General features: G+C 34.7%; 1 protein-coding gene across 1 annotated transcript; it reads right to left on the reverse strand.

The window, feature by feature from the left end:
* Nucleotides 1-1,761: 1,761 nt before the first annotated feature.
* LOC132188455 (WAT1-related protein At2g39510-like) lies at nt 1,762-4,860 on the reverse strand. The gene is made up of 7 exons (XM_088517706.1): nt 4,661-4,860; nt 4,464-4,526; nt 4,256-4,372; nt 3,936-4,170; nt 3,671-3,832; nt 2,148-2,299; nt 1,762-1,999 (listed from the first exon to the last, which is right to left on the reverse strand). Exons 1-7 carry the CDS (start codon nt 4,858-4,860, stop codon nt 1,762-1,764), a joined length of 1,167 nt encoding a protein of 388 aa, XP_088373832.1.
* Between the last annotated feature and the right edge of the window lie 8,577 nt (nt 4,861-13,437).

Raw genomic sequence — 13,437 nt, forward strand, 5'->3', positions numbered from 1 at the left:
CTCTCTCAAGCACTTAGCCTTCACCTTATACAAAGTTACTTGTGCATGGAGGTAGAGGGGATTCCTTTGAGGGCTAGTAAGATCAATATATAGAACTAAAACAAACAAACAATCAATCAATCATAATTAAAGAAACGTTTGCATCAATTAATCACAAGATGTTCAGAAGCATCAAATCACAAATTAACATTAATAAATTGTAGATTTTGGTGGATTACACACGTACGCAAGGGAGAGTGATCGAGTAGATTGCCATGCAGGCATCACTGGCTTCATTACTGCAACTTTTGTTTGATTCCCTTCTTCTTCTTCTACTTATCATATCTTACTCATTCTGGTGTCCTTGCAAGTGCTTGTCTTGTTGCTTCAATTAATGTCCACTTTGCTTTCCTTCATTCCATATTTAGTAATGTTGCACGTAATTGTTTTTATTTGAAACCCCGAAAATTTTAAAAATTAGTAATAAATGAAGCAGGAATTTCCGATCGTCCAATAATCATTCTTATCTTCTGAGTAATGACGAAAAAAAAAAAAGGTTGTCAGTTATATATGGTGGTGACGCTGGCTCCACATCAAACGTTTTTCCTCCACCTGCTGACAACACTATAGAGGAAGAGGTGGCACAAGTGCAGAGGCGATTGGAAGAAAAAGAAGCTGAAGTTGCCAATTTGAGGCCACGTATGGTTGGTGTGAGCAACCAACTGAATCAAGCCCAACAAGTGGTTGGTCAGACCCAAATAAAACCAGATAAAAACAATCTTCTACATCTCTTTTGAGTCAGAGAGGGAGAAAGCAAATTGTAGAGAAAAAGCAAACATAAAAAACAATATTCTACATCTTATTTACTGAGATGGGTTTAGAATTGTTTTGTGAGAAAAAAAAAAAAAAAAAAAAAAAAGGAAACGTCTGGAGAAAATAAAGTAATGGATTACTTGAGAGTAATGGACACTCAGAAACTAAGATAAATAATGTGTCGTATGGCAGGATAACATTTCTATATATGGAAGATACCGAGAAATAATTTGTGTTAATAATTTGTCGATATTTTTTTTTAATTTTTTTATAAATTCAATAGATTAACCATTAGATTTGTGGGGGTTCGTTATTGACTTACGTAGAAATTATATAAGTCCACAAATTTAATAACTAACTTGTCGGTTAAGATAGACAAAATATAAAAATAATATTGACGTCGACTATTTCTCGGAGATAAATTATGTGACATATATGGACAAAGATGTATATCTTGGGTAATTAGCTGTTCGAATGAAGCCCATATGCCTTGGGCGCGCAAGTTCGGGACAGGTGGGTTCTCTTTGTGAGGACAACCTGAACGCGACTTTCCGGCAATCAATTACACACCAAAGCATTATGCATAGCTCTACTGAGGCCTTCAAGCGTGCACGTACTAACACATGGGCCTGGCTCACCCTCACCCAAACATTGTTTAAATTTGTTTTCTTGCTAATGTTATATATGACAAAGAGATCTAGTTTTTATCATTTTATTCCGAGGATCAACTCTGGTTTCTTTTAAAAAAATCAAGAATTAATTAGAATATCCATAAAAATGTAGTATTTAATTAGCATTACTTCATAATTCAAACATGACAGTGAAATATTGACTAATATATATATATATATATATATATATATATATATATATATATTTCAAATTAACTAGCTATTTAGAGTAATAGTGTACGTACGTACGTAGGTCATTACACATATAAAACACTGCAAATTTCAATCGACAAACAAATTAAACAGTTACATTAGGTTCTATAATCGTTAGCGTAACCGGTTTCGTGTTAGTGCCCTCGTCGACATGGACACAAATTCTTGGATTTGAAGTCGTTATGCTCTCATTCATAAGAGATGTAGTAGTATGGGCATTTGGTAGAACCTCATCGCTGTCGGATTTGGTAAGCTTCTGCTCCTTGCTCTTGCCCCATAAAACCAGATATAGGCCAACAACAATGACAACCGCTCCAATAACCCTAATAATGTATATATATATATATATATATATATATATATATATATATATAGTTCAGTTATTAATTTCCCATGTTACAATATTTTCTTAATTTGAGAAAAAGAATTAAAAGAATTAATTAAATATTATTTTACTGCACTTTTACTGACCTTCCTAAGAACATGTTCTCGTTGAGCATGAAGGTGGCCATGATTGCGACAATAACCATGGTTAGGGGTCTAAATGCTGTAACGAAAACAGGTCCCCTATCCTTCATTATCACTCCTTGAATGTAATAAGTAATCGCTGTAGATATTACCCCCTGCATGTATAAAACTTCACTTCTTAGCTCTAATAGTAATTAATTCTAACACTTAATTATAATCTAGTATCTTGTACTTTACCTACCATAGGGTGCTACTTAGCTAATAGTACACTGTACTCTATTGTTATATACCACATTATCAAATAGGATTATTAATTAATTAGCTACCTATATATAAATAAAAAGATTATTATCTATATTAATTAACATAACAGTTTATTTGTATATATTTTTCTCACTTTTCGTTAAACTGTGTTATCTGCCTAGCTAGCTAGCTTTTGGATTCTTTTCTAGTAATGTTCCTAACCAATTGCAGCAAGTCATTATAATATATAGAGCACCCTGAGAATATTTTGTTCTTATCACAACAATCAAAATATATATATATAAAATTCTTGATTTAAATTGGGGTTAAGGGAATAAAAGGATAGAGCCCTACATATATATATGGCTCTGATTATAAGGTAACCAAAAAAAATAAAAAAATCACCAAGTTTATGTCCCAAATTTGAATGATTATCGATTGACCCTAACCTGACTTCCTTGAACCATTTGACATGACCCGACCTAATCTAGCTCCAATATGAATTGGCTCACTTCTAAACTGATCTGTCATGCTCAATCCACCCATGAATGACCCATGCCAGCACAACCCGTTTGACCTGAAGCGGCCCGACCCAGTTGACATCAAGAGTTCAACTAAAAACCAGGGTTAAATACCCGTTTACACCTGTGCTTTGCAACTTTATCAAAAAGTTATTGGGGCTTTTAAAAAATGACAATTTTACTATTTGTGTGTGGCTTCTGTCAATCTTTCATCCAAAAAGAGAACAATTATAATGTCAAGCGGACAAATCTCCTTGTCATCCCCCTACAAGATTGTGTCGTGTGTCCACCACCACAACTGATATTTGATAAGTCAACATTACTTATTAAATTAACATATTAATTAAATACCGTAAATTATAATCATGCCCTTATGTTAAAAATGTTCCAAAAAATAAATGGCCACAGAGATCCATTGCCATGAATCTCCTCCATGCTTGGCCATGGCCAGACCACCCAGAGGTCTCTATGGGGACAAAGTTTTTCTCCAAATTGGGGTTAGAAATTTTTTTTCAACTTACTCTATAAAAGTGACATGTGTGATACGTCCATTTTTTTAATAACATGTGAAATACACGAGTTTTTAATAAAAATTATTTTAACTTTGTCCCTACTATTTAAAAAACATACATTTCATATGTTCAACACATGTCACTTTTATGAAGTAGGTTGAAAGAAATTTCTCCAACCCAGTTTAGAGAAAAACTTTATTGGAAAAAAAAAGAAAAAAAAAAAAGTGCAACTAAATTTCGAAATCCTCACTCCGTATATAGCAGTTAAGAGCATGAAATTCAAGCGTATCTCCCAGGCCGTCGGATTGTTCCATTCGATGACAAGGGCCAGTATACTGCTTTGGAGTGTGCCCATCAAGCATATCCAAAGAGTTAGGGAAAGCTCTACAGGGTATGATTTCAGGGTAATTGCCTACAAAAGCAGCCACCATGATTTAAATAAAAGTATTTAATTTATTATATTATATATAACACTTGCGGCCATTAAAAAATTGAATGGGGAATGGAGCACTTACTTGAAGAATGATGAAAGCAGACCAGCAGACACAACCTGCAAAGATCATGACAGCACCCTTGATGGGATCTTGCTTATTTGCTGCACCAGTAGATTCATGATGGTTATTCCCATTTGTCCATGGCAAATTCAACATGGGTCCTTTAACAAGAGTCATAAGCATTGCTCCCCCTAGCGCAACTATAGTCCCCAATACCTTTGCCTGGCTAGGCAGCCTTCTAGACACCTTCTCAAGCCTACAAAATGCATGCACTAATAAATTTGAAGCACCCTCCCATATCATATATGTTTATAAGCAAGCTATAACTATTGGGTAGTTACCTGCAAATCCAAGCCATTAAAAATGCTAAGGCAGGAAGAACATTGCTCAAGGCAGCTGTAAAAGTTGCTGTAGTATGCTTCATCCCAGTATAGTACAAGTTCTGGTCAATTACAGGCCTGAATATTTGGAGAAAATAAAAGGTAAATGTTTGTTTGAAGCTTAAGCCAAAAAGCTAGCTTGTTGCTAATTAATGCTCAAGATTCTTACTCTAACAAGCCGAGCAACACAATCTTAGCAAAGAGAGAGAGGGTCAACTTTGGCCTTATTTTCCTGTTAAGAGAGTATTAAATCACTGTTCATATATGGCTAGCTTTTTCATCTCCTTCAACATAAAGAATAAGGGAAGAGAGAGAGAGAGAGAGAGAGAGAGAGAGAGAGAGAGAGAGAGAGAGAGAGAGAGAGACCTATCCAAGACAATAGCAAAAGGAGCAATGACAGCAGAGGCAACAGCATACCGGTAGACTATCAACACATGTTGGCTCATTCCCTGGTCTAAAGTAAACTTACAAATTATGGTCATCCCTGCTGAACCAAACTGCAAAGCAATGACTGCCAAAAATGGCTTCAACCGGTTATACAATTGAGCCATGGACTCCATAGACATGTTACGTTTGATTTCTTTCTTCTCTCAATTGCAAACAGCTTCTAATCAAATTTATGTAGAAAGTGAACTTTATATAGAGGTTTTTTTTTGGTTCATTTTCTTGTGGATGAAATCAATCTCAACACGTCTTCGTTTTACAATTTGGGACCTATTTTCGAAGTACGTAACATATTAAACACCTATAGAACCAGAAAATGCACCCGAAACCAGGGACCAGAAAATATTAAACACCTAAAGGCCACCATTATCAGGCCCGACAGAGGCCCATAAGAGCCCCACAGCAGGCCGCTCACCATAAGAGGCTGGAAAGCCCACAAGGCACAAGAGGCTCATAAACAAAATATAAAGGTCTCTACTGTTTTGACTTTTCTCATTACTCATTCATTCCCTTTTCCCTTTTTCCCGTACTTCAATAGGGAAAAAAAAAAAAAAAGTAATGTTTTAATTTATAAGTAAAAAAATAGGCCATGGTCCCCCTAAAATAAGGAAAAAAATAATTTATAAGTAAAATAATAATAATAATAATAAAGTAATGTTTTAATTTTAGTCATTTGGCCCCTCCTAAAAAAATTTGGTCCTATTTTTAAATTTTTTAGCCATATCAAATAAAAACTTTTGGTTCTATTCTTAATTATTTTAGGCCATACCCATTAAGTTTTTTTTTATTTTTGGTCCTTACTTTCAAATGTCCATTTTTTGGCCCTTATGGTAGTCTTCGGTTCATTAAAAAAAAAAAAAAAATACTAAAATAATTTTTTTTAACAAAAAAATTCTAAAGAACCCGAAAAAAATTTTGATTGCCCCCTCCTATAAAATTTCCTGGTTCCGCCCTGTCTGTTAGTTCTGTCAGTCCCAATTAACAAAATATACATGTCTCACTCCCATAATGCGCCACGTGTCCTAAAAATTAAAAATAATTAAAAATATAAATAATAAATAATAATTAAAAAAAACTAAACCTAAAAAAAAAAAAAAAAAAAAAAGAGTAAAAATTTTATGGGATGCGTCAACCCCACCACAGTTTCCATCTGCTGTACGGTGCAAAGGGAAGTGAAGCAGTAGAACAGAACCAGACCCATATGAAATGCTATTCTCTCTCCAACCAAATTTATGGTCTATCTCCCTGAATTTGCCACCCTCATTCATTGATTCTGTTGGGCCTTCAGTTCCCATTTGCAAAACCACACACTCTCTCTCCGCTACTTTCTCAACACCAAACCGTAGATCATTGTCCCCACAAAGCAAAGCCACAGCATTGAGCGAGACGAAGCTGATGTTACTAATCTCAAAGGCACTACAACACGCCGCATACAGTCCTGGGAAATTGCCAGCGACCCAATTAACCATTTTCACATTCAATCCTCTACAATCTCTGACGTCCCTGTCACCGAGAATGACATGATAAAGAAGACCCAGCCAGAAACGGGCCTAACAGTCCTTGAAACTGGTGGACCACAGAAACCCATTTCCCTCTTGTTAACTCTGAACCTCTTGCCGAAAAATCTCCCAAAACTAGCAGCATATCAGGCCTAACACTTTCGAACGATTTCTGGTGAGCATATTAGCAAATTTCAGAAATCAATACATCAATTTCAAAAGAGAAAAATCAACAAGGAAAGCTTGAAACTGGTCTCTGAAATTACCCGAAAGAACTTGGACATGTAATAGTGTCTGAAATAAAAATAAATTCTCGGCAACTCGGCAACACATTCTTTCCCTTGTTTTCTCGGCAACCAAACAGATGGCAACTCGTGTTTTTTTTTTTTTTTTTTTTAATTTTAATTTTAATTTTAATTTTAATTTTTACTTTTTAGGACACGTGGTATATTATGGGAGTGACACGAGGAAATTCCGTTAAGTAGGATTGACGGATCTAACGGAGGTATTGATTTTGTCTTTCCTCATAGGTTAGGTACTAGATTTGTCCGTTTTAAAACGTAGGAGGAAAAAAAAATAAAAAAGTGAAAACTGAGATACCAAAATAGTTATCCTCATAGGTTAGGTACTAGATTTGTCCGTTTTAAAACTTAGGAGAAAAAAAAAATAAAAAAGTGAAAACTGAGATACCAAAATAGTTATTAACCCTAAAAAAAAAAAAAAAAAAAACAATTTGCCTTACTGGCTTATATTTGGCCCACGTTGCCTACCTTTTGGCCATTTGTTGGCTCAATCTTTTGACTTTTGTTGATCTTGTTTGATGACCAGTCCCATTTATAATTGACCTCATTTTTTGGCATAGATTGGCCCGCTGTCCAATTTACTACCTTATATGAGAGGGATGCTAAGTTGCTAACTTATATGATAAGGCATCATAAATAAATTGAATTACTCTAAATTGAGGGATTAGATTAGGATTAGATTGGATTTGAATAAATTCAAATCATTTATAAGCTCTATAAATAGTCTCTTGTACACAATTATATCAAGCAATAAAAGCAAGATATAGCCATTTTGAGCTCTTTCCTAATAGAGAGTATAAGTGTATAACACGAACTACTCATACAATCTCTTTATTTTATCTTATTAGGCTATTCTCTTTCTATTTAGGGATTTGATTACCCTAAATGAAGGGATTTTATTAGAATTAGTTTAGATTTAGAGCTCTATAAATAGAGCCTCTTGTAGACAATTATATCAAGTAAAAAAGCAAGATGTAGCCCTTTTAGCTTTTTGAATTTTATATCAAGTAGGTGTCTAGCACCGAATTATCGGTAAAATCCTTTGTCTCTATTGTATCTTATTCCGCTATTCTCTTTCTATTATCATATCATGGCATGAATTTTTACAATTCCAACTTTTCTTTTTGGAGTTCTTTGTGAATTAATAATTTGTTGAAGGTAATATTCATAATTTCGTGTTGTTCATGTTTGAAAAATGGACTTATAAATTGAAAGGATAGACATTTGTAGAAACTTAATTTATGCATTTTTGTGATTATTGTTATCATAAACTTAGCAGAATCTGCATGATCAAATCATCCTTAGCTTAGAAAAGCAAGGAAACCGAAAATTTTACTTATATTCAATAATTCATTCTCAAAACTTATTTCTTCCATACAATCAGTATCTTCTTATAACATAAACTAAACGTCAAGAAAAAGGTAATCTCCTAAATATGGGAAAGTTATAACTTAAAAGGCAAGTCTTTCCTCTTAAATGGTGGAAACCTAAAATTCAAAGTGTCTAATACTAATCAGATTTGGAGATCCCATTATAGAGTCAAAGTACCATATCTTAGTATTTGTTCAATCACATAAAGATTTCCTTAGGGCCACTAAACTACCACCACTAATGATTTCGGACATATTCATTAAGCAATATATGTGCACCATCCACACATATACGTTTACCATATTTAATTACTGTTTTTTCTCTTGCCCACTTGTAAATAAAAAATAAAAATGCCCCCCAGTTTCAATTAATTCTGTAAGCCACAACCCTCTATAAAATTAAAAGTTGTCAAAAGTAATGACAAACAATGTATGTGGTTCTCTTTTTTAAAAATAAAAAAAAAAAGAAAAGAAAAAACAGTAAATGTGATGAGAAACGTGAAAAAAGTTGTCAAAGAAAATTCTTACCAATTTTCCAAACGTTTTTTTTTTTTTTTTAAATTAAAAAATGGCAAGCAAGAAATATTAACTTTGACTATTCTATTTGGGTGTGACTATAGTAATATATACTTGCCGAAAGCCACATAGGAAGTGCTTAAACGATAGAAACCGCAAATACTCAATTTACTGAGTCATATATAGCTTAACTGAGACTCACTAAGACATCAATAAGAACTAAGGTTGTTTACACTAATCAGGCATGAAAATTTTCATTACAAAATTCGAACCGCTAACTACTTTACGAATTTTTTTGAGGCATTGATTAATCATCCTAGATGGTATTTTCCAAATGTGTTGACGTGCACGAATCCAACACTATCGGCAAGGCACAAGCCACTTTATGGATGGGAGAAAAAAAGTCTTACCAAAACAAAAAGCTTCCACATGTGCTGGTGCTGGAAAATGTGAGGATTTTGCAAAACTCGATTGTAGCCTCCTAATTACCCATACATCATTATTAAAAAAAAATATATATTGTTTTCCTTCTTTTAGCAGAGTATTTTTCAACTTGCCTATCTACCATCTCTTATCATATGGTATTTGTTGCCCTCAATTTTGTAGTTTTGTACAATCTCCAATAACAAGGCTGCTTTAATGCAAATAGTTCTCTTTCTTGAAATTTTTTGTGTGTATATATATATAATCAAATTTTTATATGGTAACGTTTTAAATTTACTGTCAAATGACATATACAAAAAGGAGTTGCATGTCTATGCAAACTCTTATATTTAGATTTTAAACATTTTACATATTTTAATTTTATGAAATACATAATTGTAGTTACCAAAGATTATAAAGAATAATAGTTCTATTGAGCCCTAATCAAATTCTAAGTAAGCTCAGGTCAATGTAAGATTTAACGATAGGAACCACCAATATATATATATAAGTATGGATGTAGACATTTTTAAAAAAATAAATAAATAAATAGCTTTTTTTCAGATTTTCCAACAAAAATAGTTTATTTGTGGGTTCAATATCAAATGAAGATTTGAACGAGTGGCTCTAAATTAAAGAAGACAAGGCAGAGGCCATGGCGTCATGCCATTGCCACCTGCCTCTTTCATGGTGATCATGATAATAGTTTAACTATTTTTGTCGTTGAATGACAATGCGGTCCATGTCATTATCATACAAGTGCATGCAAAGATGTTGTCTAAAAGCATAATTATGGTAATTAAACCAATTTTCAGCAGCAAGCACAATATGATATTATATGTAATTCTTGCTCCAACAAGTTAGGAGCCATTAATTTTTTTATAGAAACTCTTGGGAGTCTTTCAGTTCTTTTGTCTACTCCAATAGGTTAGCTCACTCCAAGTCAGGCCGCATTAATTATTTTAATTTGATTCCTAATGAGTGTTAATCTATATTCACATCGTTTTTTTTAAGCTAATTTTTATTCACTTAATTTTTTGAAATAAATGATAATATAACACGATATGAGATTGAGTTCGAACCTTGTCACACTTTACTTATTGAAGGCTTGTTTGAGCTCACTCATCAAGAAAAATATTAAACTATTAATTAAATGATTAAATTCATTATTTTTTTATTAACTTAAACTTTTGAAATATATGGTGATTTAACAGACTACACCACATGTTACTTGTATCTGATGGGCAGGTTGTGTAGAGCATTGAAGCCAGATGCCATGAAATTGCTTGTTAATAATACCCTAGCTAGTCTAGCCAACAACAATGCATGTATTGAAAGGGTTTGCGTAGTCTACTACTTCTCAGGTCATGTAGCATTGAATCGAAGGCCATGAAATTGCTTGTCAATTATACCCTTACCAATAATAATGTTGTGAAAGTCTACTTAATTACTATGCAGCCACAGCTTCTCCATCTGATCATTGGTTTCAAAATGGCGTTTGAATCATAAGCTGCAAATATAGTCATCAACCAGTAAGAGGAGCACTTTGTAATCAGTGGGAATGAAAACACTACAGGAGAGGTCGTTTCCACTATCTAACCAAAATTAAGGTCAAGGAGTGGTGATGATTCAGTGGAGATGCTTCGATTCCTGAGAAAAGCATAAAGCAAAGAAGAGGCACATTTAAGATGAAGCTGGATGAGATCATTTAGAGGAGGGTGACACCAAGAGGACAGGGCAGCTGGTTTCGTTTGTGACAATGAAATTGTTGTAGGGAAGAACGGTAGGAAATAATTAAGGGAATAACCGCCAAGAGGCTGACAAGGGTGGCACTATGCATGTGTAATACTTGGCCCTAAATGATATGATATTGTCTATTTTGAGCTAAACCCACCATATGGTTTTATTATTAGGCTTACTTCAAAGGACCTCATACCATTTAAAGATAATGTTTTATATAAGCACATTTCCTTTTTCGCTGGCGATGCTCTCTCTAAAATGTACGAGACTTTTTGGGATAAACCTAATAATAAAACCGTACAAAAATGACTGAAAGCAGACAATATTATATCATTTAGGACAGAGAGATGGGTCTAATAATATGGTTTGGGCAAAGAGGGGTGAGAAAAGGAAAACAAGCTCTAGAAAATGATTTACGCTTCTCGACAAATTTATTGTTGACCCGAAAATCATTTTCCGTTCGACTAATACATATCTTTCAAAAACATTTTACATCAAAACATACACAATCTAGTAACACACAAGCATGAAACCGACTCCTCAGTATCTTGATCTAAAACTGCATTGAGCAATCTAGGACACAACGTACACCAGCTTTCAAGGATGTTAAAGTAGACATCCTTGAAATGGGTTTATTATTATCGGCCAATTAAAATGCCATTTATAGACAAACGTTTGTTCCTCCACCTGCTAACAACACTATAGAGGAAGAGTTGGCACAAGTGCAGAGGGGATTGGAAGAAAAAGAATTGCAGAAGTTGCCAATTTGAGGGCACGTATGGTTGGTGTGAGCAATATCTACCGTAGCTAGAGAACCATAGAGAAAAATATCTACATGAAATCAGACCCTTCAAGAGGAGGGAGGATAAGAGAGGTGTAGTGGGATTTTTCGGTTCAGCCTAGATAAATTTTGTCTTTTAACCCATATTTAAGAAAAGGCCTAGAGCTTTGTTTTTAGGTTCCGAGTATAACCCAGAAATGGAATAAGTTTTAACCCAGAAAAAGGGAAGGGGAAAAAAAAAAAAAAAAAGGTTTGTACGTAATTAAGCTTTTACAGATGCAATGTTTTAAGTCAGGGAGGTCCCAAGCTTTGTTCTGAGTCATTTTGCTTGCGACCCAAAAAGTGTTTAGGGAGAGAGAATTGGGCGTGGAGATACTTCGAAAACAGAGTTGGTTGTCAAAGCGTAAACCATTAGAGAGTACTGGTTTTTTTTTTTTCAAGTGCCTTTAACAGTTAAACGTTTGTTTTAACGTTTGCCTCGTCTCTTCCATAGCGTCGTTTGCCTTGAACAATCTGGACTCTCAATTTTATAACCGCAGATGTGCGTTACTTAAAAAGTACTGCATGGAAGCCGGGTACTTTCTCAAGAGCATAAAAGCTCTTACAATCACAAAATATACAGTTATGCAAAATCATAGCTGAAGTTAAAAGATTACAAGTCAAAAAATCGAAAACATAACAGATCTTACAATAAAAAACCAATCTATGACGTCAAACATCCGCTATCCCAGCCTGATCTTCAAATTATAAAACAGATATGTTGACTGTTAACGCAAACTCTTTTCGAGAACACAGGAAGCCATTTCCTAGGTATGAGCAAAAGACTGACACCCAAACCATTCCCCTCTCGACCCAAAAGCCAGAAGCATTATTCACGTCCTCAGCCCAACGACTAGGACTATAAAATAAAAACAACAACAACAAAAAACAAAAACAAAAACCTCCACAAGCAGCGGTGGAGAAGCACAATATCGTAAACATTCATTCGGAAGACACGCATTGGCTGAAGAAAACGATTAGATCTAAGGTTGAAAAAACTAGATCTGGATCTAGATCTAAATCTACAAACTAGATCTAAATCAACCCGCTAGAAACAGAGACCAGTAGAGCCTACAGAGAAGACGCCGAGCACTGCTACCATGAAAGGGGAGGAGAGAAGATATTAAAGTTCTTCTTAGTGTTGTTTAGATGAAAATAGAGTAGATGTGTCCAGACAAATTAATCTAAATTTGAAATGAGTGGGAAAAAATTAATTAGCCGGGTACTCTATTATATATACCACACTATCAAATAGGATTATTAATTAGCTACCTATATATAAATAAAAAGATTATTATCTATATTTAATAAACATAACAATCTTTCATCCAAAAAGAGAGCAATTATAATGTCAAGAGGACAAATCTCCTTGTCATCCCCCTATAAGATTGTGTCGTGTGTCCACCACCACATCTTATATTTGATAAGTCAACATTACTTGTTAGATTGTCCTCATGGTACTTAACATTATTAATTAAACATTTAAAATTATAATTATGTCCTTATGTTAAAAATATTTCAAAAATTAACTGGCCATAGAGATCCATTGCCATGGATCTCCTCCCACGCTTGGCCATAGAGACCACCCCTAGATCTGTGAGGGATGTGGGTCGCAGATGACCCGCGACATCTACAAACTTCACGAAGGATTGGTCATAGACTCATAGAGGCCTCACGATTGCCTTGCAAAGGTCACAAAGCCTCTGCAAACCCCTTTGCGAAGGGTGGGTCACAAAGGCCTCTCAACCCACCTTTCACAAAGGTGGTGATCACAAAGGCTTTGCGAGGGAGTTGTGAGGCCTCCATGATCCATCCCTCGAGTGGGTTGCAGAGGCCTCGCGACCCACCCTTTACAGAAGTAGTTATGGATGTTCTGCAACCTCAACAAGAGGATCTAGAAGGGACCGTTTACATGACCGGCCATGCATCTAGAAGGAGACCAATAGGTGGTAGATCTCCATGGGGAGTAATTCTAAAAGTTACTTTTGTGTTCATCTTGTGTCACTCTATGAATGAGGTTGCTTTTAAA

This window comes from Corylus avellana, chromosome 6 (genome assembly GCF_965113065.1).
Source record: "Corylus avellana chromosome 6, dhCorAvel1.hap1.2, whole genome shotgun sequence".
In the NCBI taxonomy this organism is placed as follows: Eukaryota; Viridiplantae; Streptophyta; class Magnoliopsida; order Fagales; family Betulaceae; genus Corylus; species Corylus avellana.